This window comes from Artibeus jamaicensis, unplaced genomic scaffold (genome assembly GCF_021234435.1).
Source record: "Artibeus jamaicensis isolate MK-2021 breed Jamaican fruit bat unplaced genomic scaffold, CSHL_Jam_final contig_2259, whole genome shotgun sequence".
Lineage (NCBI taxonomy): Eukaryota > Metazoa > Chordata > Mammalia > Chiroptera > Phyllostomidae > Artibeus > Artibeus jamaicensis.
Window position 1 is genome coordinate 4,225,469 of NW_026521468.1, and position 27,057 is coordinate 4,252,525.

General features: G+C 60.1%; 1 protein-coding gene across 1 annotated transcript in view; it reads right to left on the reverse strand.

Moving 5' to 3' along the window:
* Positions 1-1,155: 1,155 nt before the first annotated feature.
* TMEM132E (transmembrane protein 132E) overlaps positions 1,156-27,057 on the reverse strand; it is a 46,523-nt gene continuing 20,621 nt past the window's right edge. The window contains exons 2-9 of the mRNA XM_053659227.1: positions 12,902-13,832; positions 11,255-11,401; positions 10,802-10,994; positions 9,774-9,917; positions 7,204-7,409; positions 5,248-5,536; positions 4,131-4,322; positions 1,156-3,234 (exon numbers count right to left, since the gene is read on the reverse strand). Of these exons, the coding sequence (XP_053515202.1) occupies positions 2,182-3,234; positions 4,131-4,322; positions 5,248-5,536; positions 7,204-7,409; positions 9,774-9,917; positions 10,802-10,994; positions 11,255-11,401; positions 12,902-13,832 (3,155 nt within the window). The 3' untranslated portion in view covers positions 1,156-2,181. The remainder of the gene's footprint in view (positions 3,235-4,130; positions 4,323-5,247; positions 5,537-7,203; positions 7,410-9,773; positions 9,918-10,801; positions 10,995-11,254; positions 11,402-12,901; positions 13,833-27,057) is intronic.

Below are 27,057 nucleotides of genomic sequence, written 5' to 3' on the forward strand. Positions count from 1 at the left end.
ATCTGGGAATGGAGGACGGCAGTTCTGCCCCCGAGGCTCCGCCCTGGGCGTGGCTCCCTGTAGCTCCCTCCCTCGCAGAGAGACCCTCATCTTCGCACACTTCGTTGGGCGCACACTCTGGGCGGAGCTGGCCAATCTCTAGTCTTCCTCTCAGCGCCACACCTTAGGCGGAGACTAAACCCGGATGCAGCAAACTCCACGTGTTGCCTGTACCGGGGGCTCCGTCTGTCTGCTGCCCCTGGGCACCATGCAGACAGCTTTATAGGCCTGGCAGCACTGAATGCTCACCATGCCCCCAGGGCTGCCCCTGGCAATGAGCAGATGATGGGGGAGCCAGGTGCCCTCCCACAGTGGCAGTGGTAGGTCGGGGCAGGTGCCAGGGCAGCCTGTCCTGCCTCTGGTCCACTCTGCACAGACGCCATTGGCTGTGCCTTCTCCTCTCCCCACTGCAAGGTGGCTGCTCTAGCCACCTGTCCCGGGCATGGGGGCTGCTGGGCAGCCTTGGCCAGTCTCCACGGTCAGGTAAGGTGCTCCTGTGCCCCCCGGGGGCTGTGGCTTATGCCCGGGTGTGGCCTCCCACGGCTAGTCCAGGGCCTGTTGTGGTGGAGGGATACACCCAACCACCTTTGCTCTCTCCTGCCTGGCCCCTGCATTGCAGACCAGCGGGTTTTTCGCCTCAATCTGTGGAGAAAGGAGGTCTCTGAGAGCGGGGCTGAAGGCAGTAAGTGAGCGCAGGCCTAAGCCCTGTCCTTTCTCACTTAACTCTTATTTTTCTGTCTCCTCTCACCCAAGGCATTTACCTGGAGGCCCCGAGGCTGCCCCTCCATCTGAGCCAACTGCAGCAGGCTCCTAGAAGAGGCACTGGTTTGCAAGGGCACGTGTCGGGGTCAGCAAACCCTTCATCCTCTGACTCGGGCACCCTGTGGCCCTGGGGGTCCTAGGCACCTGGGTGTCAGAGGAGGAAGAGCAGGGCCGCAGCTGGGCTCTGTTGTGTGGGCTCCATGTCATTTCATGTGCCTGCAGTATGCACGTGTGTACATGTGTGTGTGGCGGTGAATGTGCACGTGTGCATATAAAGAAGAGACACAGAACCAGCCACCATGTACCGTCTGTTCTCCGGGAGCTGCTGCCCCCCGCCTCCAATCTGGTCGCCTGCATTTATTTAAGAAAAACTGGACACAGTGGTGGGCGGAACCCGAGAGAACAGTGGCTGTGGGGCGGGGTAGGGAGACGCCCAGCCCCCCTTGCCTTGCCCACCCCGAGGGCCTTCACAGCATGCCCTGGTGCCCTCTCTCCCCTTCCTACCAGATCCCACCACATGGGGGGCCGGGGACCACCCCTGCAGAGAAGGAAAGAGTGGCCAGCAGAGCTGGAGTGGCTAAGGCGCGGTGTTGGCCTTGCTGTGGGGTGGACGGGAGGCATGCAGGCCTCACTGGGCCCACCCAGACCGTGGTGCTTTGGGCGGTGGCTGGGTGAGGGGTGGCCCACAGACTCCTCCCACCTCAGGCCCCTTCTATAGCCCTTGGGGCCAGAGGAGGGAGCCCTGGGCTCTTAGAAAGGTGCCTGGCGTGGCCACAGGTCCCTCTGCAGTCAGCTCCCAGGTCCTAGGGAGGGGCTTGGGGGTGCCAGAAAGGCAGAAGATGCTACAAGTGTTCCCCCACCGTGCACACGTTTTGTTCACAGCAAGATCCGTGGCAGGGCAGGCAGCCATTGCCTCCCCACCCTGCAGGACAGAAATCCCTGAATAGTGATTTGAGAAAAGTCTTTGTGCAGTTTGTGACACAAGACCCCACGGGACCCCCAGCACAGAGGGAACATGGGGGGCATGGGAGGCCGCGGCGGCGCATGGGGTGGGCCCACCTGGCCCCTGGCTTGGCCTCTGAGCCTCACTCTTGGGGCAGGTTTGTCCATTATGCGAGAAGGTTTGGAAAGTGTAGAAGGAGGGCCGGGACGGCTTCCTCCTGGCCAGCTCCTGGGGAAGGCACCCTCCTCCTGCGGTGGCAGAGGAGGGTGTCAGCAGGAGGCAGTGGGAGGGACCAGAGGAGGGAGGTGGCAGCCCTGCGAAGCCCAAAGCTGCGGGGGCAGGGCCCGCAGAATCGACATCAGCCGCCCGCCACAGGGTGAGCAGGGGTCCCGGCTGTGGCCCACACAGCTCCCACCCCACGTGGGGCCGTGGGGCCTCTATGCAGTCTCTTTGTTTCTGCGCATGTAATTGTGCAGGTTTGGGGGCACAGCGGGCCGCGGGGTGCCCGCCACATCCGGGCAGCTCCACCCCAGGTCCTCTTCATCCTCGTCCTCTTCGCCAGCGGGCACCGAGTCATAGGCCAGCTCCTCCGTGGGCAGCGTGGTGAAGGTGGTGAACTTGACCCGCTTGCGCTTGGAGGTGGGTGAGCTGGCGGGGTCCTCGGCCTGGTCCCGGGAGGAGCCGCCGGAAGAGCCATCGCCTCGCCCGTGTACCTGGCTCTGGACGCTGGTCTGTGAGCTGCCACTGCTGTGGTGGTCACCGTGGCAGCAGGCGGGCACGGTCTCCAGCGGGTTGCCCGTGGGCGGCGACAGCTCCCCCTGCACCCGCAGTGGCTGCCCGTTGCCCAGGAACACCCAGTGGTGAGAGTGGTCCATGCTGGTCTGGCCTTCGGGTGGGATGCGCTTGTGCCGGTAGCGCAGCACGAAGACGATGCAGTTGATGAGGAAGACGAGGATGGCGAGGCAGAAGACGCCCAGCAGTGCGTACATGCCGATCTCCAGGTCCGTCAGCCCCCGCGGCATCTGCTGGAAGACCGTGGGCAGTGGCAGGAAATCTTCTGTGGGCGGGGCTGCTGGGCTGGCGGTGACCAGCCCTGGGGCCTCCGCCGGGGACACCCTCGTGCCTGGCGGGCCTGCTCCCCGGGCCTCGTCCTCGCCCCCACCGGGTCCCGGCTGGCTGGGGCCGGGGTAGTCGTAGGTGGGGTCCTCCTCCTCCCGCCCAAAGTGCACCCGCAGGCCCACGGGGGTCGTAGCCAGAACGCTCTTGCGCTTGGTTTTCTGGCAGCTCTCAGCGATGGTGAGCTCTGCTCGGAGCAGCTCCCCTGCCCCCTCGGCCTCAGCCACCACCAGCGGGAAGGTCCGGTCCTGGGTCACTGTAGCCACCCGCTCGTCCAGACTGCTCACTAGCAGCCCATAGTCCCGGGGGCTGTAGAGGGAGAGTGGAGCAGTGGTGCCGTCACTGTAGGAGAGCCAGAGGCTCAGGAGGGCTTCCTGGAGGGAGAGGAGAAGGGGCAGGAGTCAGAGAACTGGGCCTGGCTGGCTCTCCTGTGGGATACTGAGCTCCGTGAGGGCAGGGACCAAGGTCTGGCTCCCTGCAGCATTCCCAGTGCCGGAGCTGGCAGGTGGCAGGTACCCAGGGGTGACCGAGCGGGACTCCTGCTCTGGAGGTGGTGAGGAGGGTACAGGTATGCCATGGCCTCCTACCACCTGCAGACTTTCTTTGCCTTCTTCACCCTTCTCCTCTTGCTGAGCTAAGGGTAAGTTCTGCCTTGGGTCTAACTCAAGTCCCTTTTGCTGCAGAAGTAACTCCACATCTCCATCCCTGACTTTGGGATCATCCCCATCAGACACCTGGAGACTAAGCATACATGCCCAACCCCAATCTTCTCCTCTGCTTGTTAAATTGCACCCCGCACAGATGAGGAAGCAGGGCTTAGAGAGAAGGGGTTGGGCTGGGGCCCTGGGGCGAGTTGGGGGCAGAGGACTCCTGGCTCAGGACTCCCAGCGTGGTGCTCAACACCCACCTCTCACTCCCTGCATTCCCACCTGTTACCTTGCCACCTCTGCCTATGGCCAGTGCCCTGGCATGTCTGTGGGGAGGAGGCTGTAGCTGGGCCTCCGGAAGTGGGTGAGGGTAATTCCTGGGGGTGGAGGCAGAGGGGATGGACCCTGGGAGAATCCAGGAGGGGACACCTCCCCGGATTGGCAGGCGCAGGAAGGGAGACAGTGGCCAGACTCCCCATGCAGGTGGCGGGCCATGGAGGGTAAGTAGATCTTTTACCTCCCAGAGCCCTAATGCGGGGACTCATGGCGCAGAGGCGAGTCAGAGCCCACGAGTCCCTTCCACACTCCAAGCCCCCAGGCTGGCAGGCTGGGCATCTGGTTACCTGCTTGAGGAAGCTGAGGGTCTGCTGGGCTGCTGTGGTGGCCAGGATGGTGTGGCTGCTCCCGGGGCTGGGCCGCAGGGAGAGGGCAAGGCTGGCCACCACCTGGGCCTGCAGCTGTGTGACGCTGACCTTCTCCTCTGTCACCGTCAGCAGTGTCTCCCCGAGCACAGACTCCGTCAGTGGGGACACCACCTGAGGCAGAGAGGGGCAGGGCTGGGTGAAGGCCAGGAGAGCAGCAGCCCCAGGATCGGCAGTCAGGGAGGGGTCCCAGTGCTGCTGGAGAAGAGGCCCAGGGGGCAGGGCAGGCTGGGGGGCTCTGCCTGAGGTCTGCACCCGGGAACCGAGGCCCAGGGGCCAAGCAGGGGTCAGGGGCTCGTGGAAGCACCGATGAGAAAGCTGGGTGGATTTTAAGGAAACCGACAGGCCTGCACAGTGATAAATGGCCATTGATATTCCAACCTCAACGTCAGGCAGGCAAAAGGGAGTGGTGGGGACTGTGGCAAATGGGGGAACTGATGCTCATGTAAAGGCAGTACCAGTACTGACTTGAGCAATTTATTGCCAGGCAGGCCCAGTGTTGCCAGAGCTGTATTTTGTAAAATTAGAAATCCAGTTTTCCAAAAACTGAGGAACTTGCCAATTTTAAAACGGAGGATCAGTTGTTTTTATACACAAGTGTTCTGCAAGCAGATTCCAGCCCATGGGTCACTGTTTACCATCTCCTAGGTGGGGGATTTCCATTCAGGCAGCAGTTGCCAAGGGGGAAGGTCAGGGGGTGAACTCCTAGATCCTGAACTCCCTCTCTGGCCTCTCGGCTGCCTGAGCCCTTCCTCCTAGTCTCCCTCCTCACCCGCACCTGCTCTCAGCGCCCATGCAGTTATGCAAGGCAGACAGCACTGATGAGGTTTGGAGGGAGACCTTTCTCCCAGGTGAAGCTAAAGGACCTTGACCTCTGGTGGTGGAACTTCAGGCAGAGAGGCAGGTGGAGAAGACAGCATGTTTGGAGGGCCAGCTGGGGCCGCTCCCAGGGGCGGAGGCCCTGGAAATCCCGTCCCGAGGACGTCCATGTCCTCTACCCACTGGTAACCATGGCTCCTGGTGCTGCCCTCGTGCCTACCTTGAAGAGGGTGGTGCCCGGCTCCAGGCCAGCCAGTGTGCTGCTGTCCACCATGCGTGCCACTCGGGGGTCACCCACCCGCATGAAGTCGCTGACCAGGTCAGTGACCTCCACCAGCCAGTCTGGGCCCAGCATGGTGACCACCTGGTCGGTGCCCTCAGATGACGTCGTGTGGAACTGGGTGAAGACCTGCAACGTGGCGTGCTGGTACTGCAGGGCGCAGCCACGGCTGGCGCTCTGCCGCCGCTCCTCCTCCTCCTCGTCCTCATCCTCGCTCTCCCGGGCTGACCTGGGGTGGGGGCATGGGGTCAGGGCGCCTCACCCTGGCAAGGACCTTGTTGAGCCCCTCCCTCACCTTGGCCCTGCTGGCTCTTCTCCAGCCCCCGTGAGTGGAGGCCGTGGGCATGGCAAACCTTTTCCCGGGCTCACTCCTATTCCTGACAAGCGTGGAGCCGGGAGTCCCAGACGTTCCCCCCTAGAAAGGCACCTCCTCGACCCTCCCTGGTCCCTCTCCGCCTCTGCTTGGCTTCACCCGATCCTGAGAAAAGCTGGTGTTGAACCCTGACAAGTGCTGCCGCTTTTCAGCACGAAGCACGCGCCTGGCCCTGCTCTCAGCTCTAAGCTGGAGTGACAGCCACGCCTGAGACAGCGCCAGTGAGCTGGGCTGGGCAGAGCCCACGCTGTGTGGCAAGCTACTTGTACGTGACCAGCCTGGATATTTAGCTGAGAATGCCAAGCAAAGTGTCGAAGGGGCAGCCTGGGTTTCCCTTGTTGCTTATAGTTAAATGCAAAAAGGAGGGGAAAAAAATGGGGGAAAAACTGGTGAGCAAAAGGGAACGAGGACCTGATGACTGGCAGACTTCTCGGCCAATCCAGATCGCCCAAAATGCTGCAACCTGGAGGCGCCAGGAGTGGAGGGGGGTGGCTGCCGCTTTGCTGGTGCTCAGAAGAATCAGCCACCAGAAGATTCATTCACTCACAGAGGGTTCTTTTTCCTGTGTTAACTAATGTAACCCTCACAACAACCCCATGAGGTATCAATGTGGCGATTTTACAGATGAGGTAACTGAGGCACAGACAGGCTATGTACGTGGCCACCGTGGCCCAGCTAGCGAAGAGCAGAGGTGAGTGTTCCAACCCAGGCTGTCTGGCTTCAGAATCCACTCCGTCCTCACCCAGGACGTCACCCAGGAGCTGGTTCAAAACGCACAATGTGCATGTTGACAGGATCCACAGGGGAGTCGTGTGCACAGTGAAGTTCGGGAGGCTCCAGAGTCCCAGCAGAATGGAACCCAGTCCAGCTTGCACTTGGCCGCCTGCGGCTCTCCCTAGCTCCGCCCCTCTTTCTCTACCCCGGGGCTTTTTGTCACTAGGAACAATGAGTGGGCGAGTGGGGTGCGCTAAGTTCAGATGTACCTGCCCCCAAAGCTGGTCACTCAGGTGTGTGAGCCCGCCCCGCAGAGGAGGCTTCGTGAGCGTCACTGTGTGCCTGGCTGATGTGCCCACCAGCGTGCCTTGGTGCACCCGCACTGGGGCATGTCTGTTCTTCAGACAACTCCATTCTATTTATCCTTGAACACTTAGCTCAAGAGTCACCTCTTCCAGGAAGTCTGCTGTGACTTCCCAGAGGAAGAGGCGGTTCTCTCCTTCGGGCCACTCGGTTCCCTGCGTCCTGCATCCACCATGCTCTGTGGCTGCTCTGTGGCACACACATGGTGGCTTCCCTGAGGGACCCAGAGCTGGGGGGAGTAAGGCACTGGCCGCACTCGTCCCACATCTCACATACCCGTCAGTGCCTGGCATACAGTAGCCACCCAATAACAGTTTGTTGATTGCACAACCAACCTCAGACCGTGTACCTCTAGGCACTTATACACACATGCGGACCAGACTGCGTGCCGGGCCGTGACCCGCCTGTGTCCCACGTGCAGTCTGCCGTGTGTGGAGGGGCTGTACCTCCGGTCAGGGAGGATAGGTACCCTCCAGCCCTTCACTTGGCTGAGGCGGGCGTCCGAGAGCTCGATGTGCAGAGGCAGCTTGGGGACCCAGACCGTCATTTCCAGGGGGGCACTGAGGATGTCATAGCGGAAGGTGACCCTGGCATTCATGGACCCGCGAGACTCCTTTCCGCTCACAAACACGTAGTCACAGCTGCTGGATACCTGGGGAGGGCAGAGGGTGTTGGCATGTCTTGTCCTACAGGTCACCCTGTGGGACAGTGCAAGGGACTGCAGTCTGACAAGTAGGGCTGGGGGGCCGTCGGGCAGAGAACGTGCCAGTCACTGAAGGGGAGGGGCACGGCGGGAGGCTGTGCCTAATGTGAATCCCCTGGGAGGTGTGAGCTTCTGGTGGCCCTGTGTCCCTTCGGTTTTTCCGGAGATGACTTGCTAGGGGCTACCGTGGGAGGTGTGTGCTCCCTGGCAAGGAGCCAGCATGCAGATGTTTTTACAAGGGGCTGCTTCCCATGTGCCCGACCACCCTTCGGCAGAGCCCTCAGGCTGAGGGTCCTCAGGACGGGCTCCCCCGCCCCTCATGGCCACCTGGGCTCTGGCACAGGTGTCTGGCAGGTGGAGTCCTCCGCTGAACTGAAGGGCAGCCTGCCCTGAGTAGGACACCGGTGCTCAGCTAGCGCGGAGGAGGTCAGGTAGGTGGGGGTGATGGGCAGGCCCAGGGCTCCTCCCAGCCCCTCCGGCCCCCAGCCCCAGGAAAATGGGCACCGGTTAATTTCTGGCAATGGGGCTGCTCTAGCCAGGGAGGGAAGGAGCGGGGAAAATCGGGACCAGAGAACCCCAAGTGCAGACAGGTGGATTATCGCCACCAATGGCTACAGCTTTTGCAAATCTGTGCCCGCCTGGGCACTGAGTTGCATCCCAGAGGTTGCCTGGATGGGCACATGCTCACTGAACACATCTGGGGGGATGCCTGCGCCCACTCACACAGGTGTCACTGCCAGCCCTTCAGGGCAGATGCAGATGGGTGTACGTGTGAAATGTGCCCACGCACACACCTGGAATGAATGCTGTGTACAATGCGTTTAGGTGCGCCCACCGGCGCACGCCTGTGGGTGCACGTCCTCAAGTTTGGAGGCAGCCTGTGGGCTGATGACACCCTGAGGGCTCTGGTGGGGGTTGGGGGAGGAGGGTGCTGGGGCGGGGGCTCCTATGGGGAGATGGGCCCCTGAACTGTCCCCGGCTCCTGCCGGCTCTCGTAACCATCTCAGGGGGTGGGTGGGAGCGGAACAGCGGCCCTGGCAGGACGCTCATTCCCCTCTTTGGAAGGCAGAGCGTTTCATCTGAAGCCTGGCAGATTCTGTTTAGAATTTTGGCAAACTCCATAAAGAACTGGGGTGTATTTCATTGAGAGCAGAAATAAATTCCATTTAGAACCTTTGCTAATTCCCTTTGGTATCTAAGCCATCAGGACTTTGTTCTGGTCCCTCTGGGGCCGGCGTGGGGGTGTCTGGGCAGCAGAGGAGGATGCTGGGCTCCTGGGAGCGGGCCCATTTCTCCCCGCACCAGCCTGCCAGCGGTGGCCGGCCCCGTGGGCCAGGGCAAGGCTTCTACTCCCAGGAGGTAACGAGGGTGTGGGCTGAGCCGTCTGCTCTGGCTCACTCGGAGGGCCTTCTTCCTGGATGGGCGGACAGCCAGGGTGAGCTTTGGGCTCCCCAGAGCTCAGGGCACCCAGGCAGCGTGCACTGTGGGTCAGCCCCAGTGAGCTGGAGTGAGGACACCCACATCTCTCTCCTCCCGCTCTCCTTGAAGCTGAAGGATTGACAGGAGCAGGGAACAGATTCTGGTGTCTAATCGTTTGATTTGGGCACCTGCTGGAGGCTGGCATGGCAAACAGCTCGCCCACCCCTGGGTTGAGGTACCTGGGTTGAATACCCTCCTGCATTACTGCCTGCTCTTCTGCCTCTGACCACTGTCTAAAGCCAGGGAAAGGGGCAAATCTGGAGGCCTTCCTGGGGAGATGGCACCTGGGCCATTTGAGTCAGATCAGTGCCCTGTTTTCTGGGTGGTGGAGAACCTGGGGCCCAGAGAAGGTCCTTCCTTATACGACCTTCACTTCTGGCCTAACTTACATGCTTCTGGAAGCTTCCTTTCTGTGCTGGAGCTCCTCCACTTGGAACCAGCAGTGAGGTTCAGGGCTTGCTCCTGAGGGGCCCACCCTGTGCCCCACGTTGCCTTGCCCAGGGTCTGCCGCCCGGCAGGGGCTCCATGATGACTTGCCAGATTGGACTGAGTTCAAGTTGCCAGTGCTGCCTTCTCCCAGTGGTCTGCCAGTCTCCTCCACATTCCTACAGGCAGCCCTCCAGGATTGGCAGGGCTGTGCCCAGGGCTTTGCCTCACCCCACTCAGGCTGAATGAGGGGTGCCCCCAGCTCTTCCTTACTCCAGCCCCCAATTTCCAGTTTTCTTGCCTACCAAGGGGACCTACATGGGGTGTGACTTCCCCTCCGGCTTGGGGCTCCCCCTCAAAGGTCTGAGGCCTTCCTCCCAGGGGGGGCCCCACCTCCAGGAAGTTCACCTTGATGATGTCCTCATTGTCAGACTCGCATTCCACCAGGGCGGAGACATCTAGGACAAGGCCGGTCACTTCGATGGCAATGACCTTGACAGGGATGGCCACTGTCCGGCCAGTGAGGATGGCGGTGTTGATGATCTCAGTGTCCTGTGGGGAGCAGAGGAGGATGGGGCTCTAGGTAGCCCGGGTGCTTGTAGACCTCCGCTCCCCCAGGACCTGCCAGCCAAGGCCCCCGCTCCCGAGCACCCCTGCTCCTCAGATGCACACCCTTCCCTGGGGAGACCTGCACACGTGTGCCGAGAGGTGCATCCGCCCAGCCTCATGCACCTCAGGTGCTCAGCAACCTTGGGCTTCTGCAGTAGCCTTTGTAGGTGACCTCGCCCTGCTTCCAGAAAACAGCCCTTCCCCAGTCTCCTCCCATCTTTTCCCAATGTCATCCATGCTTCCCAGGACCCACAGAGGAGAGTCCAACACAGTTGCCTGGCCATTTGAAGAGGCCCTGGGCTGGTCCCACGTTCCCCTGGTCATGCACGGTGCTCCTGGGCGGGCACCAGATGTCCATCCTAGCCTTCCCACCCCACTGCACTCTTCCTAAATCCATTGCCCCCTCAAATGAACTGCTGACACTCCCATTGCCGCGACTTGGTCTGTGTGACCCCCTCCCTGCCTGGTGCACCCTCCTCATCTCTGGTTGTAGGAGCCCTCCCCCCATGCGACCCTCAACTGTATGAGGACCCTCCTCCAGGAGACCTCCCCTGAGTATTCCCCTCCATGGGTGACTTCTCCCACCTCTGTCCCCCTCAGCGTCTGCTGTGCTCCTCCAGCACCGGGCCCAGAGCACAGCCTGCCCCCCGTGAGCCCGCGCACCTTTATGGGGCACATCCAGGTTCAGGAGACCCGACATACTTGGGCAATGGCTCACACGCACGGGTGCACTGGTCTACACCCACACTCGGCCGTGCACAGTCCCATCACACGTGCACCCACGAGTGCCAGGTGCACGTGCCGGCCTGGTCGCCCACCCCGCTCACCATGGCCAGGGGCAGGATGGCTTGCACATCCCGCTGGATGACGGTCAGCTCGGTGACTGCCCGCTCCAGCTCAGGCAGTGCGCCGCGGCCCCGGTAGTCTATGTGCCACATGATCCTCCGCTTGACCGACTGGCTGGTGAAGTTCTCCATCTCGAAGTCCAGCTGCAGGATCTCCAGGGGCCCCTGGCCGTCCCTGCAGGGGAGGACGGAAGCAGAGCCAGAAAGGAGGGGCTGGCAGCCGCTCAGGAACTCCGAGACCCCTGTGGGCAGCCCGGCCCTCCTCGCAGCCTGCCCCTCAGCGTCTCCTCCACCTCCCGAGGTGGTCCCCTGGACTCAGGCTCCCCATAAACTAAGCTCCAGCCCTCCCTCAGGCCTGGCCTCCTCCCAGAAGCACCCCTCTCCTCCGGGTGCCCCTCCTGACAAAAGGTGGGCAGAGGTGTCACCCCAGCTCACCATGGGGGCAGGGGTGTCCCCTGGGCCCAGGCCACATCCACGGTGGCTGTTGAGTGCTTTGCCCCCGTCAGCAGCTCCGAGGTCACATGCCACTGGCCACTCCGTGACTTGGTGCCTAGAAGGGTCACGCCCTTCTTGGCTTTCACCCTGGGACAAAGGGGGATGAAGAGGGAAAGGGTCAGCCCAGGACCCAGTGGCTGACCCTCTGGTCACAACCCTGAGAGGCTGGAGCTGGTTGTAGGGGAAGCAGGTGAGTAAGGTGGCCTGGGCCTCGACTCAAAGCTGGGGACTAATCTGGGGGGGCCCGGTGTGATGTAGCTGTAACCTCTGACTCTCGGCAGGAGCTGCGATCACGTCCACCATGCCTCCGCTAAGCCTTGACCTCTGCCTGCGCACCTTAGTGACAAGGGACTCACTGCGTGCGCACAGGTCCCATTCCACTTTCAGAAAGCCCCTAAGGGTTAGAACCTCTTCCCCACGTGCAGCTGAAATACAACTGCCATGGGATCTACTGGTAGAAGAGAGAACAGCCTCCTTCTCCCTCGTGGCTGTAACAGCTCTTCCAAAAGCTGGGAAGGCGAGCGGGTTCCTCTAAGTAGCATTTTCTCCCAACATCTCCAGTTCCTGCAATTGCTCGCTGCTTTTTGCCATAGTTTCAAGTCACTCATATCCTGGTTACCCTCCTCCGGACACTGGATATATATGGTGTAGTGTCCCATACTAAACGTCACACCCCAGCTGTGCTCTAGTTAACACTGACTAAAGCAGAACTGGTTATCGCCTCCCTAATTCTACATGTTCTATTCCCGCTAATGTGGCCCAAGATCTCTGATGACTGACTCCACTCCTTCATATTCAGGGGTTGGTCACTGAATCAGATATGATCCTTTCTGGGAATATTTGAACTCTAAGGTGGTTCATGCAGGACAGAGGGCGATGCTTAAGGAAGGTGGAGGCCCACGGGGACGCTTCAGGTCCTACCGCATCGTGGCTGGGCTGGGAGGGGGCGTTTGGCAGGGTCCCCCTATGAGTCCCCCACCATGGCTCAACCATGGGTTCCTACTGTGTGACACTGTTATATTTTGTGGGGATGTGGTCCGATTTAAGGCATCTCTGGATTTGTGAACCATATCCTTCTCGGGGTATTAGAAAGAGCTGGGACCCCTGAAGGCTTTTCTTCCAACTCTAGGTTTCAGCACTGTCCCCAAACACACACACACACACACACACACATGCACGCACACATGCCTGTTCATCACACGCAGCAAGGAGCTGCTCTCCAATCTCCATTTCTCCTCTTTGGCCTCAGCCTCCTCATCTGCAGGATGGGAGGGTTGAACCAGTCAACACCTAAGGGCCCTTCCAGCCCCAATTCAACCCTTTGGGACATGCATGTGCATGAAGACTAGCGTTTCTTCTTGACCAGGTGTCACTCCTGGGACACACGACGGCAGGGAGGAGATGTCCGTTGCCATCAGAAGACAACACTGAGGCTCAAGTGTGCGAGGTGCCTTCCCGAGGCCAGTCAAGTGGCACGTGGGAGAGCTGGGGTTAGGGCGCTGTCGGGCAGGCTAGGTGAGCCCCACGAAGGGTCAGATATGCATTTGACCTTGGCGGGGAAGGCAGACCCGGACCCCAGCCCCCTACCTGAGTGTGAAATGCTCCACGCTGGGACTGGAGGCGGAGGAGGAGTTGGGGGCCAGGTAGAGGAGGATGCTGAGCACTTCCCCTGGCTTGAGGGGCCGGTCCGGCAGGCGGATCATCAGGTTGCTGTCCAGCCTGTGCTCCTGCAGGGTCCTCTGGGGGGGCGGGCGGAACAGGCTGATGCTCCCTATGCGCAGCAGCGGGTGCTGGGTAGGGCTCTCCGCCCGGGCCCCCACTCCGGCCCCAGTTCCACGCCGGGAGCCCCCGCAGCCCCCGGACGCATCCGGGGCGTGGAGAGTGTAGTAGAGCTCGGCCTGCTGGCTCTCCCCCGCCAACTCGGGCTCCAGCCCGTCCAGAGACTTGCGCCGGGCGGTGGGTGGTGCCGCCGGGGCAGGGGGCCCAAACCAGGCCAGGGGCAGCTCGGCCTGCACCAGACAGGTGGCCAGGCCCCCACTGAGGCGGCAGGAGCTCTTGACTTCCCGGGCGTCTCGGAAGGCATGCAAGCGGACACAGGGCAGCCGCTCGGTGACGCCAAAGTCATCCCAGTCCCGGCCGGCCACATAGAACAGCACCTGGGCCAGAGGCTGCGAGGCAGGCACGCGGGCTCGGACGATGAAGGCCCGGACCTTCCAGTTGACCGTCAGGCGCTCGGGGATGTCCAGGGTGCTGGACGGCTGCAGGAGCTCCCGGGCCACCACCTGGCTGGTGCTGAAGGGCCCCAGGGAGACGTTGAGGACCGGCAGCTCCTTGGTCTGGAACACCACGAAGGGCTCGGAGCGCTGCAGCGAGCCGTTGGCAGCCGGCAGCGGTGGGGGCCTCGCCTCTCGCAAGAAGAAGGCCAGCCGCGTGTGCGACAGGCGGTAGCTGATCGGCAGCACCGGGCTGGCCTGCGGCCCCGGGGGGCTGGGGCTGGCTGGGTGGGAGCGGCCGGAGGCTGGGGACAGAATGAAGACCCCACAGTGGTCAGGAGAGGCTGTGCTGGGACCCGAGGACACCCCAGCCTGCCCTCCTCACCGGGGCCATGTACCCCACCCTGGGCAGTGCCCAGCCCGGCTCCAGGTCCGGGGGCGACTCAGGGCCAGGCCGCCTGGGCTACGAGCCTGGCTCCACCTGTGCAGGTGTGTTAATCCCTCCCTGCTGCTTCGTCTCTCTGTCTGCAATGTAGGGGGAGGTTAAGTCCAGCACAACGCGTTGTGAAGCTTTAAAGAAGTTTTCTCCCCCCGCATCCTCATCTGTAAAAGGAGGCTAAAGTTTCTGTGGCCTCGAGGCGCCATTTCGAGGACTCACGAAAGTCGCGTGAAGGCTGCCAGCGGAGCGAGGGGCCGAGGAAGCGCAAAGCCTTCCATTAGCTACTCACGGAGGCTCAATAAGCATTAGCTTGTCTGATCCTCCAATCGATCCTTTGAGCAAATGTGATTGCAATCTCCATTGATGGAACCAGGTTTTCTTTTTTTTTTTAATCAATAACATTTTTTTGGAGAACCTATTTTTTATATCTTACAGATAAAGGTGCAGGACACTTAGGTAACTTACCCCTGAAGGGGCTGCGGTAGGATGAACCTGGGACCCCTTGACCCTCCAACCCAAGCCCTTTCCCAGTCCAGCAGCCGCCGAAGGGGCAGGCTTCCCGGGGCCCATGTCTTCTCCTGCTCCCTACCCCTCCCGTGACACACTCTCTGTACAGGGAACGGAATCCTCAGCCTCCCAAACCCAAGGGTGGGCCTCGGGTTTGACCTCTCCCTCCTCTCAGCCCTCTCTCCGCATCCGTGCAGGCTCCCGCCAAGTTTTAGGAAGTCCATCTCTTGATGGCTGGTATGTCCCCAGGGGCCCCTGTCCTCCATCCCCAGGCCCCTGTCCTGGTTCTGGCCTTGCCCCGGTTGCTGTGACTTTGTAACCCCGTCTGAGTCTCCTCTTTCCCCAGTTCACCCCCTTCCTTGGTTCCCCTCCTCCACAGAGCGGCCAGAGTGTTTCGTTCTCCCTGGCAGAAACTTGACCATGTTGTCCCCTCTCGCTCCGTCCAGCACCTGCTGGGCACTGCCACGGGACAGACCACCGTCCGGAGGCTGGAGGTTTGAGAACCACCAGTTCTGGGTCCTCAAATGGACCCGAGTCACATTCTTCCCCTCTGAAACCAGGGTGACAATAGTAACACTGACCCAGGGGATGTTGTGTGGTCATTTGTTTTGCTTTTGAGATTCCAATAAGAAAGTGCCCTGTGAACGGCACCACAGTGCAAAATGCATGCAAGTGTAATCAAAGGGTCTCCCCTTCCACTTACCGAAAATCCAGACCCCGAACTCGGGAAGCATCCAGGGCCTCCTAGAGCGTGGTTCCAGGCTCCCCTCTCCCCAGCAATCCTCTTCCCAAGCCCTGGCTGCCTGCGGCCCTGGAGAGCTGCCAGTGTTACCGTGAGCTGCTGCCGCCTCCCCTCCCCTCCTTTGCTCGTGCGACGCCCTCTCTGTCCAACCCTCTCCGTCCAACCCTCTCCTTTCCTACCTGCACACTCCCACATCTGAATCTTCCTCCAAAGTCACCTCCTCCATGAAGCCCCCCGAGATGACATCTCAATTTCTGGATGTCTCCTCAGAGCTTCTCCCTCTCTGAGGAACCTCTCATGCTGCCTCACACAGGCATCAGTTACCCACAAGGCCTTTCCCGGCGCAAACCTTCAAAAAGCCGCGGTTGGTCCCCACTGAGTGACATCTCCGTTCTCAGGAGGATCGTCCTAATCGGTGTGACCGTGGATGTTTGCAGTTCATGCAGTTTTCATTTTACCGCCGTCAGCTAACCCTCGTCAGGCCCACCGACGTTCTCCCCAATTCCTCATAAATGCAGCGAACTAGAAGTTCCCTGTTCTTGAGGCTCTGGTGTCTGCCTCTTATTTTGCAAATGTGTGATTTCATTTCCTCATTTAAAATGGAGGTGATTGGCCTGGGACACAACCTAAGCCTCAGCTGCATTGTTCTAAGAGGAGTGGCTCCTTGTCTCGGTGGGCCTCCCGGGCCGCCCTCAGGACCAGCAGGGGAGACCGCTGGCCTCTGGTCCGCCGGGCTGCCCATGCCTTTACCACCAGATCCCTCCTGTTCCCAGAACTCTGTTTCCAGGCCGCCCTCCCCCCAGGCCCCTGCAGCCCTGCCAGGCTGCTGCTGCTGATGGTGGGCAGAGGGCGGGGGCACCTTGTTCGGTGAGTCCCGAACGAGGATGGGAAGGGGTTCTGAGAGACAGGAAGGCCTTCCTGGCTGGTGCTGCAGTTACTGCCAGCCTCTCTGCGAAGGGACCCCTGCCCCCGGGACGAGGCTGGGCCCAGGCAGGAGTGTGGCAGTCCTGGATGGCAGCCTGAGCCAGGGAACCGCAGCCAACCAGTTGCTCCGGACGCAGCAGGAAGCAGGCAAATAGACAGAAGCCCTGGAACTCAAGTTCGAGGCTCTCCCTGCCAACACTCAGGGAGCAAGTCACTTGCTTCCATCTCAAGCCTCAGTTTTCACCTCCAAAGCTGAGGTGGTGACATCAGTCCCTCACAGAGACACTGAGAGTGGCTGAAAAACCAGGGAGGCAGGAGGGACACTGCTGGGTGTGGAGGGATGTCCAGGGCCCAGGTGGGGCCCATTTGTAAGGCAGCCGAAGTGGATGAATGCGTGGCAATTGGCTGTTTCGGCCCCGCCCGGACTCAGTTTCCCCAGTAAGATGTGGAGACGCCCTATGGGCCGAGGAGGACAGGCTGGGGCCGTCAACTTCCGTCTCGGGGATGACGATGGCAGCTGGGGCGTTACTCTCAGCCCCCCTCAGCGGTGCCTGGCACGAGACCCTGCCGAGCTGAGCTGAGCACATCCTCCACCCACAGCCCCGGGAGGGGGCGTCTTGCTCTCTGTAGCTCGGTAGCGGAGGATGGGGTGTCGAGCCAACAGGCCTGGACTCCTGTCCCCCGAGGTCTCCTCCTCCACCAGCTCCTGTGCCCCCCTCGGGGCCACGTCCTACCGAGAGGCAGCAGCCTCACCCTTCCCTTCTTGTTCCAGAAAGAGGCCAAGGCATGAACAGAGGTTTCAGTGGCCCTACAGAAGGACACCAGCGCCCAAGAGGAGACTTGCACGGAGGCTGGAGTTTGGGGGTCCCTTCATCATTCCATGTCCTGTCCAGACATCACCTCCTCCCTGAAGCCTTCCCTAATACCTCTCCGGCCCCCACCTGGGTGGTTCATGGCTGCTGCTTTGCTCCGTCCAGCTCTGGCTCTGACTAACCGGGAGTTCGATCCTGGTATGAGAGTGAGATTCAAATTATCAACGAGCTGTCTCATCACTGACCTCTGTGAATGTCCCCCAGGGGCCGGATGCAGGCCCGGGAGCCCCTCCACCTGTGCGGAGGCCTCTCCAGCCACTTCCGGCACCAGGAGGCAGGTAACTGTTCATGCTTTGGCCTTCCCTTCCCAGCTGGGCCAGCGCCTGGGCAGACACTGGGTCTAAGACCAGCTTTGCTCTGCACAGTACAAGGTGTGGCCCACAGCAGGGACTTAGCAAACGCCAATCCTACCCTCACATGGGGGCCTGTGGCGGGACAGAGGCCCTCCCTTTACATCTCAGGCTGGCCCTGGGAATCGGGGAGCACAGCACAGCCTCTGGCTGCCCCCGGACAACCTTTGTGCCCTCCACCCTGGCACAGAGGCCAGCACCACCCCCCCGTCAATGACTACATAAATTAACCTGCGTGCAGGCCAGGGTCCGGCGGGCTAGAGGTGGGGCACCTCCGGCCCTCTCCCTGCTTCTAATCAAGATCAGATGCCTCCTGCTTCTACCTCTAATTGTCCCCAAATTAAAACTAATCGCTTGCAAATCAGAAAAAAAAAAAAGGACCGTCATTAGCTTTGATGAATTGGAGGCTGAGGGGCCCAGCGGGGCATGCCAGCAGGGCCTGAGGGGCTGAGCCATGTACATGTGTAAGCGAGTGTGCGTGCATGTGTGTGCGTGTGTGTGAGCACCACACCAGATGTCAGTGCTCAGGGGTCCTTCAGTACTCGCTCCTGAACTTGCCTCAATGCCATGCAAACGGATTGTAGGGCCAGACCCAGGCTTACAAGGTCGGGATTCGCACAGAGGACAGGCCTGCTTATCCGAATGTTTATGGCGCATCCCAGGCCTTGTGATCGTCACAGAAGTTTGGAAAACACCAGGGGCGGTGACCCACGTGCCGTGACTTGGTGGTGCTGACGGTGAATGACCAAGTGCAAGTGGGCAAGAGCCGTGTGATTGAAACAGGTGGTGAGGGGCCTGGGGGCTGTGTGGCTCACGGCCAAGGCCAGACTGTGCCTCATGACCCCTACCAACCCAGAGCCCCGGGGCAGAAGGAGGGGTGTGAGCTGGCGGGGAAGCCATTGGCCCAGGAGACGTGCCAGGGAGGAAGCTCCACCCAGGCCACCAGCAGAGGCTCCGGACTCAGAGGCCCAGTGCCTGCCTCCAGTCCTGCTTCTTCCTGGCTAGTCCCTGAAGCCGACCCCAGACGAGGATGTGCCGTCTGCTCTCTGAGGGCCCTGTCTTCCCGCTGGCCTGGTGGGAAGACAATAAGGGGAATCATCAACCTGCACACCAGTGACCGCACAGCAGGGCATGGGCGTGGGAAAATATGGCTTGAGAAAGGTTTTTTGTATTGTTTTGTTTTTAAATGAGTAAGACACAGGGGTTAGCGAGAGGTTTAGGATACGGGGGGTTCACGGGTCCTACTGTGGTAAACTGGGCGATCATTCTAGAAAACAACTGCAAAATAGGTTCTAAAGGCCTTGAAACTGTTCTAAAGTGGGGCCTTGCCCCACTAACCCCCCCTTAAGGATCTAATAAATAGAAACTGGCCCAAAGATTTCGTAGGAAGGTATTCACCACGATGCCATGTTTGTGAGTAAAAATCAGAAACTACTTACATGCCCCAAAGCGGGGGAAGGAAGGTCACATGAAAGCAAATGACTAAGAATAGACTGTATAGCTATTACAGATCAAGTATTTTTTGTTTTTGTTTTTAGAAAAATATATACTCAGAACAGCAACTATTCACAAATACTTTGAAATAAACAAAGCGGGAGCGCAAAACTGGCGGTACTGCAAGCTACCGATTTTGTATAAAAATATGCGGACTCGGAAGGAAATAACACATCGCCACGCTAATGGCGGTTACCTCGGAGGGGCGAGGATGATGCCTGCCTGTTATTTTTTACTTTATGCCTTTATGTGTTTCCCCGTTGTCTGCAGTGAACGCATATTGCTTATAAAATTAAAAGGAAAACAATAAATGTCATTAAAAATGAAGGAAATGGTTCGAAGCCGTTTGAAGAATTACAAGCACATACACGCACACAAGAGAATAAATTAAAAGGAAAAAGGAAGGAAGGAAGAACTTGTGTGGTTTGGGAGCCTCAGAAACTCCCGTTCAGACGCCAGCCCCGACGCTCCCTGGTTGTCTAACCTGAGGCGAGTCACGTAACCTGTCTGCGCCTCGGTTTGCACACCTGTGCAACCAGGGCAACAGAACATAGCTCTTAAAGTTGGCGTAACTACGGGGCTGGGGAATGGGGGGCAACTGAAGCTTCCAGCAGCCATAACCCCAGGGGTTGTAAACCCTGGAGAGGCAGCTTCCCAGGACGGTCACCCCCACCCCCGACCCCCACTCCTGGCTGGATTCCAGTGTTGGAAAAAGTAAGCTGGGGGAGGGGCCAGCAGAAGGGGCACCGGTCCCTCATTTTGCCCTAGGTCACCACCCAGCAGACCTCCTGCCTGCTTACTGCCATCAGTGTTGGTGACTGGCTGGGTCATTCCCCGCCATGTGCCTGGGAGCTCCCTCTGTCTCAGCTGAAGGGAGGTCAGGGTCGCTTCCCCAGGTTTCACAGATGAAGAAACTGAGGGTCAGGAAGCCTCCTATCAGACCTGCTCTGCTGTGTATCAGCTATAAAATCTCGGGCAAGTGACTTAGCTTTCCCCCACCTCGGTGTCAGAACTATGGGGTGGGTGACAGTGGTCCCTCTTTCACGGGGTCGCTGTGAGTGTGGAATGCTGTGTGGTCACCTGCAAAGCGCTTCCACCAGGGCCTGGCACACAATTAACCCTCTTCACACGTGAGCTGTTGATTGGGTGTTATTATCCTCCTCATTAAATACAGTAAATTGTTATCATCACGGGGCCCAGAGATCCTCTGAGACCTGTGACTGGCCCCCCTGCCCCCGTGTGAATGAACCCCACCCCGAGTTCTCTGGCAGTTGGTTTGCCTGCCACACGGGCAGGGGCCCTGCGGCCTTCTTTATCCCTGGCATCCAGCACCACGACCTTGAATGACCCTGGGAGGCGGTGTCTGCTCACACGCGCTCACACACAGTCTGTGCTGGTCTTCCTCTGCCCCGCGCCCCTGCCCGACCCCACCCTGGGACCTGACCCTTGCCCGGCCACTCCAGTGGCTCTCTCAGCCTAAAATCCTTCTCTCAACCAGCTGCCTGCCGCTGAGCAGCGAGCTCTCATCTTTGAGAAAAAGGGAGGAAATCAGAGCGACCTGGGGGAGGTGTAGAAGGGGGGAGGGGTACGATTGAATGGCAGGAGCCCAGCCCAGCTAACTCAGGGGCTAGGAATGCCTCCCCAGAGTGCAAAGGAGGCCCAGGACACCAGAAGGTGAGGCGGCCACGGGACCCCAAAAGCTGCTGCTAGGACAGCCCCTGCAAACTGGAACTGGCTAGCTAGGCCTGCTCCTGGGTACCCCCAGCCCCTGGGAGGGAGGCCCTGCTCGGCCCACAGCAGGGAGGACCAGAGACCCTTGGGGACCAAGGTTCTTCCTTCTGGCTCCTTGTTAGTCCCAGGGGCACCTTCTCGTGAGCCCTGCAGCCTGGCCACCAGAGGGAAGCGATCCTGAGGGTGGAGGAGACGCTCAGACAGGTTTGGGACGACGAGGGGGCCTTGCATTGTTGGCCAGGCACCCCTCATCCCTGGGAACAGCTCCCGTATTTATTTCTGGAAATGGGGAAGGGGCCTGCCTCACCCTCACCCCCGCCCCTGCCTCAACCCCCTGGCCCCAGTGGACCGAGGTCCGCCCAGCTGTAACAGGCCTGACATGGGGCCCCTTTTCTAATGGGAAGGGTTGGGTGGGGGCGCAGGGATGGAGGAAGAGAGTGGGGGTTCCTATGTCACCAAGTGTGGAGTCTGCCAGTGGCTGTGGGACGGGGCACAGGAGGATGCTGTTGGAATGGCCCCTTGTCCCAACTCAGGCCCAGGGGCAGAGGGTCCGGGCTCTGGCCAGCCCTGTGAGAGCCCCCCCTTGGCCTCCAAAGCACACTAGCTTCCTGTGGGGCCTCGTTTCTCGGATTTCGGGCAGACGGTAAGTGAAATGAGGCCACAGGGAGGTGCTCGTGGGTAGGGCCACTTGAAGGAAAGGCCTGCTTTTGCCAAACCGTCCTCTGCAAACCCAATGCTGGGCTCTCAGGACAGGGAAGGGCAGGGGCAGCGGCCAGGAGGGCACCCTGCAGGGAGGAGGCCTGGATTCTCTTACCAGGTCACACCACACACTGAACTGCCTGTACCCCCAGGGCCCCGAAGCCCAGACCCTCCCTACTCTGCTGACCTACCTAACCAGACCTCGGTTCTAGGGAGGGACTGGGGAGGGAGAGAAAGAGAGAGAAGGTAGAAAATCCGTATTCTGGTGGGGCAGCCAATGGGATGAAAGACTATGGTGAAGGAGGTGAGCGGAGGGAAGGGGGTGGGGAGTAAGGGTGGGAGGGAGGCTGGGGGCCGGTGGCCTGGGCCCCAGGCCCAGGGACCCTGTGCAGACCCCCCTCAGCCCCGCCTGGGCTCTGCAGGAGCTGCGAAGCAGCAGCGGCGGGGGAGGGGGGGGCAGGGGCTGCTCTCGGAGTTCCACTAAATGACTAATGTGCATTATCCTAATTATAGCAGAGCAAGCTGAGCCTTCCCACTGGCACAGCCGCCTGCATCTCCTAATAAACAATTAGCCTCAAACAATGAAAAAAGAAAGCGTGTGTGAGAGCCTGCGTGTGCTGGAGCGTCGTGGGTGGTGGCGGACTTGGAGCTGGGCCCTCAGAGGGCAGGGCCTGGGGAGGGCGAGGGAACCGTGTGACCCCTCCGGCCCATTGGGCCGCAGCCCAGGGTCCCAGAGGTGCAGGGTGGGCCCGCAGGGGCAAGCTCACACTGAGAGGCCGCCTGGGGAGCACAGGTGCTGGGCTGTGGGTGTCATGGGGCCTGCAGTGACCCCGGGCAGCAACCCTCTGTGTTTGCCAAGACAGGAACCGAAGCAGATGCCAAGAGGCTTGCCCGGGGCCGTGCTGCTGGGGTGTAGCCCACTGGCGCTCCTGGTTTCCTGGTTTGGAGCTCATTTCCTGGCCCAGGGCACTGGAGCCTGGAGTCCGCTGGCACCCAGCGAGCGGGTCAAGGGAACTCCGCCCCTAGACCTGGGCCCGAGGCAGGCAGGGCCTTCTTGCCAGCCCACAGTGCTTTCATGTGAGCCGCCTCTGATGTGCTGCTCACAGTGCTCCTGAGAGGTGGGCCTCCTTCTGGCCCCATTTCCACGGAGGCCTGTGGACAGGAAGACACTTGCATGAGGTCCTGGAGGGTTAGTGGCAGAGCGGGGTTTGGAGCTCAGACCCCTGATCACTGGGGTGGGAGTGGGGGCCTGCAGAACTGGGTCACAGGGCCAGCGGCCCGTGCAGGGGAGTTTCCTGTTGGGGAGGAGAGAGTGAAACGACCCACCAAAGGAGGAGCAGCGCACATTCCAAGGGCTGCTCCTCCCAAGGGTCGGCTGGAGGGGCCACGGCTGGCCTCTCGCCTACGAGCTCCGAGCTTTGGCTACGTTTCCCTGACAGTTTCCAGCTCTCAGGTGCCCTCCCCGGAGCCCTCGGCAGCCTCTCTGAGGCCAGGCCGCAGGAAGCCTTGAGAACTGGGTGGTTGGGAAGGGAGGCCCCGCTCCTGCGCTGACCCCCAGGAAGGAAGGTGTGTGTGCGTTGGGAGTGGAGCAAACTTGGGGGCTAGGGCGTTGCCCCCTGGAAGGAGGGGCTGGGCCTGCACTCGCCGCCTGTAGAAGGAGCCGCTGATCTGCTCACCTTGGCTCACTCGGGACCACTGTGGGTTTAATACCGAAAGTCCCTCGGTGCTGGGCAAACGGGCACAGTTGGCCACCCTAAGTAGGAGCCTGACCATTCCTTCTGTCTCTGCCCCACAGGAGAGTGACAGGACCTAAAACAGAGAATTGTAACCTGTGCATGAAGCCGGGGCCGGTCCTCCAGGCAGGAGTAGGGAATGGAAGATGAGAATGCCAGCTGGGGAGAGACTCGGGGGATCAAATAGCTCACTGAGTAGCTTTGAGCTGCAACTTCCTCATCTACTAAACGAGGCTAACAAAACCTACACATGCAGGGTGCTTCTTGCAGACCCAGGCTCACAGGCCCCCCACGTCAGCCTCGCCCCTGCACCACTGCCCCAGGCCGCCCCCATCAGCTCTGCTCTGCCCTGGTTTCTCCTGGCACCATAGTGACTGACCGATTGATTGATGGGTAGTGGTCCAGCTGGGGCTCCGTGGGCATTTCCAACTCAGCGCTGGACGGGATCTTCAAGACTCTCTGGTCCAAACCACCCACTTTACAGGTGGCAACACTGAGGTTCAGAGAGAAGGACAACATTGCCCGAGGTGTCCTGCCCCAGGAACCACACTGCCTTATTGTATGTACCCCAGGAGGACGGCTGGAGGCTTCCCTTCCTGCTTTCCAGTCCGATGTTCCCACAAGTGCTTCCTTCCTCCCGAGGGGCCCTGAGTTATGTCCCACTCCCCAACCCCCACGCCTGAGTCTGGGCAGCTCTAGCCACACTGTCTCACCTTCTCTGCCTTGCCCGTGACCTTCCACCTGCCTGCTGTGCTGTTCCCCACACAGTCCCCTGACAAGTGTTGCTCATCCTTTGACATCTCCCAGGTGTCGCCTCCTTTATGAAGCCTTCCCTGACCACCACCCCTTGGCCGGGTCAGGCACTGGCGTCTGAGCTGCTCACACCGGTCATGTTGCACTTTCGGGGGGTCTGAGCTGCAGACGCGGGTTTGGAGGTCCACCTTCTTCCTGACGGAGCCTTGCCGAGGGCAGGGACGGGGCCCTCTCTCACAGGCAGCCTGAGGGCCTGGTCCAATGCTGCTGCTGGCAACGGCCACTCAATAAAAATTTTCAACAAATAAATATTTATTCGGCCCCTTCTCTGCTCAGGAACCTGCTGGGAACTGCCAGGGAGACAGATAAAGGAGCTAGTTTCTTCCCTGAAGGAGTTTGCCGGCTGACCGGGAGGAGACCAGACACACACATAAATAACCAGCCCTAACGGGCAGGGGGCGCCGAGAGGAGGGAGGTGGGTGTTCTGGGAAGGGCCAGATGCCGGAGGAGGAGCGGTGGGTCGAGCAGTTGGGTCTTGAAGAGCAGGTGGAAATTCAACAGCCGATGGTATGGTGGGACCGAGGGGGGGCTCAGGAGCTTTTGGGTGGAGAAAACAGGGTGGCGAGTGGGCCAGGACTACGGGCACTTTGGATGGAGTGGCATGTAACAGGGGGCGCAGAGACTGCATGGGCAGGGTGGCACCAGGGGGCAAAGGGCTTTGAATGCCAGGCAGAGGGGTCTATGAACTTGGTCTCCAAGTTTTCGGGCTGTGTTCCTTGGAGCCCTGCGAGGAATCCCGAGCAGCTTTTGTATGTGGTCATGGACTTTCCCAGGCCTTTGCGCGACTAATAGCTCCCATGCCTTTAAAAGTCACCCATCATGCTGTGGGCAATGGGAAGACCCCCCAGGGGGAGGGATACCATGGTGGCACCAGGCCTTGCCTCCCTGCTCCCCTCCCGGACACGCAGACACACCACATACAGTCAGACAGGAAGGCAGAATCAGAAGAGATGGATGAGGCCGCTGCTCTGAGAGGCTGACACACAGAACGAGAAGCAAGTGCTGTAATTAATTCCCGAGCTGCTGTTATCCCAACAGCCCGGGGCACCGCCGGCCCAGTGGGAAGGGAAAGGGCTCCCACGGGCTCAGCTCCCAGACTCCTGAAGTGAAGGAGCCAGACCCCTGGCAAGTACCTGCCCCTGACCCCCCACCTCAGATGACTCTCATCTGGGTATCCCCGGTCCCCAGCTGACACAGAGTAAGTTTTCCTTAAATATTGCTTGAACTAAGATCGATGAATAGAATTTGCAGTGGAGGGAGCCTTAGAACTACAAGCGAGCTGGTAATTTCATGGGGTCAAAGCAACCTAGCAATAGACGGGCTGCCTTGTGGAGGTAGTAAGCTCCCCGTCCCCAGAAGGATCCAAGACATGAGAGGCTGATGATTTCTATCGAGGATGCGGCCCAGGAGCTTCTACACAGGCAGAGGGTTGGCTGAGTGACTGTCCGATTGTGAGATTCTGTGCGGCAGCCACACTCCTGCCACTATGGCCCTGCGGTTGGGGGATGGGTATACTTCCCTATCTCCTAGTTTGGAGTTTGGCAGTGAGACTTGCTTTATCTAAAGAGATTTTAGTAGATGGGACACACAGGGATGCTTGGAATGTGCTGGCAGCACAGGGCCTCTTTTGCCGTGAGAAGAATAAGCTTCCAGAGGCGCCTGGCCCAACAGGCAGGCAAGGAGCACAGGCAGCCCCAGATCTGACGGGCAGCTCAGAGCCACCTGGCCAGCCTAGAGCAGCCAGACCTAGACACCCGGCAGGCTCCGGTGCCCGGGGTGTGTTTGGGGGACGCTGGCTCAGTGAGGCCTGCTCTGGTGTCCAGGGAAAACCCCCTGTAGCAACTGGCCTGAAAGGGGCCATCCCTCCTCCTGCCTGGCCCCACCCACTGAGGTACAGGTGCTGAGTAGCCCTGAGCCCCTACTCCCAAGAGAGACACCCCTGCTGGGCCTGGCTTTGAGGAGCCACGTGGTTCCAGAGCTGGGCTGAGCCTCCCTCATCATTTGGTTCATGCTCTGAGGGCCCCAATGGCCCATGTGACAGCCAGGGATGAGGGACCTGAGTCTGCTCACTTAGGACTTCACGACTGACTGCGACAAGTAGCTCTTTAGGCAGCGGCGGACAGACATGTCCCTCCCAGGGCTGCCTGCACCTCTCCTGGCCGCTGCGGGCTCGTCAGGGTATCCTGGGCAGCTCGGGGCAGCAGCAGACATCTCTTGCCGTCTGCGGCTTCGGTTCTGCACTCAGATACACCTGGCTTCGAGCCTCAGCCCTGCTCCTTTCCAGCTGTGTGACCCTGAGCAGCTGCTCAACCTCGCTGAGCCTCAGCTGCTCCTCCTTTAAAGCGCTCACAACAGGAACAGGCACGCGATGGGGCTATTGCCAGGCTAAAACGCACGTGTTGGGCCAGGTGCCTGGTACAGAAGTGCTGGGCAACAAATGTTAGCAACTGATACTAATAATGAATCATTCACATTCGACTTGGGACTTTCCCTTCCTCAAAGTGCATGCATTTCTTTATCTGGTCCTTCAAAAGCTTTCTATGTGCCAGGTGAGGCAGAGAGGTCACAGCTGGCCTCTGAGGGGGACACACACAGGCCGCCGAGACGCTGAGGGCATGCAGCTAAAGGAGCAGCGGAGCCCCCCCGAGAAGCTGAGGGCCCCTGCAGCTGGGAGAGTGAGTAGGAGTTTGCCCGGAAGAGCAAGGGGTCGGGGGACAGCCAGACAACCTGGGGGCCTTCCATGCCTGTGCATCAAGGCACTGACGATCATCTGGGCAGGCGTGTGTTTGGGGGACAGGATCACCCTCCTCAGGCGGAGAGGCGGGTGATCCTGGGGCCCTTGGAGGCCACTGGGAGGAGTTCGGAGGGTTCCCTTCCACACACAGGAATGGGGGCGGGACTATAATGGGGTCGGATGTTGGTGACAAGGTTGCATTTTCATTCTGAAAGAGCTCTCTGGGAGGTGGCCTGCAGGGGGGACACCGGGGCCAGACAGAGCCCTCAGGATGTAGTTGCTGGGCCTGAGGGGAAGGACACAGGGGTGGGGGGTGAACAATGAAGGGAGTTGGTGGCCAGAAAGGAGTGGACACCTCCTGAGAAGCTGCTCTGGATGACACAGACCAGAGGGCCTGTCTGCCCCTCCTGCTCCCTGCTCCATACTCATTGGCTGCTGTGTGGTCTCAGGCAAGCCACCACCTTCTCTGGGCTGCTTCCCGGTTGGCAATGT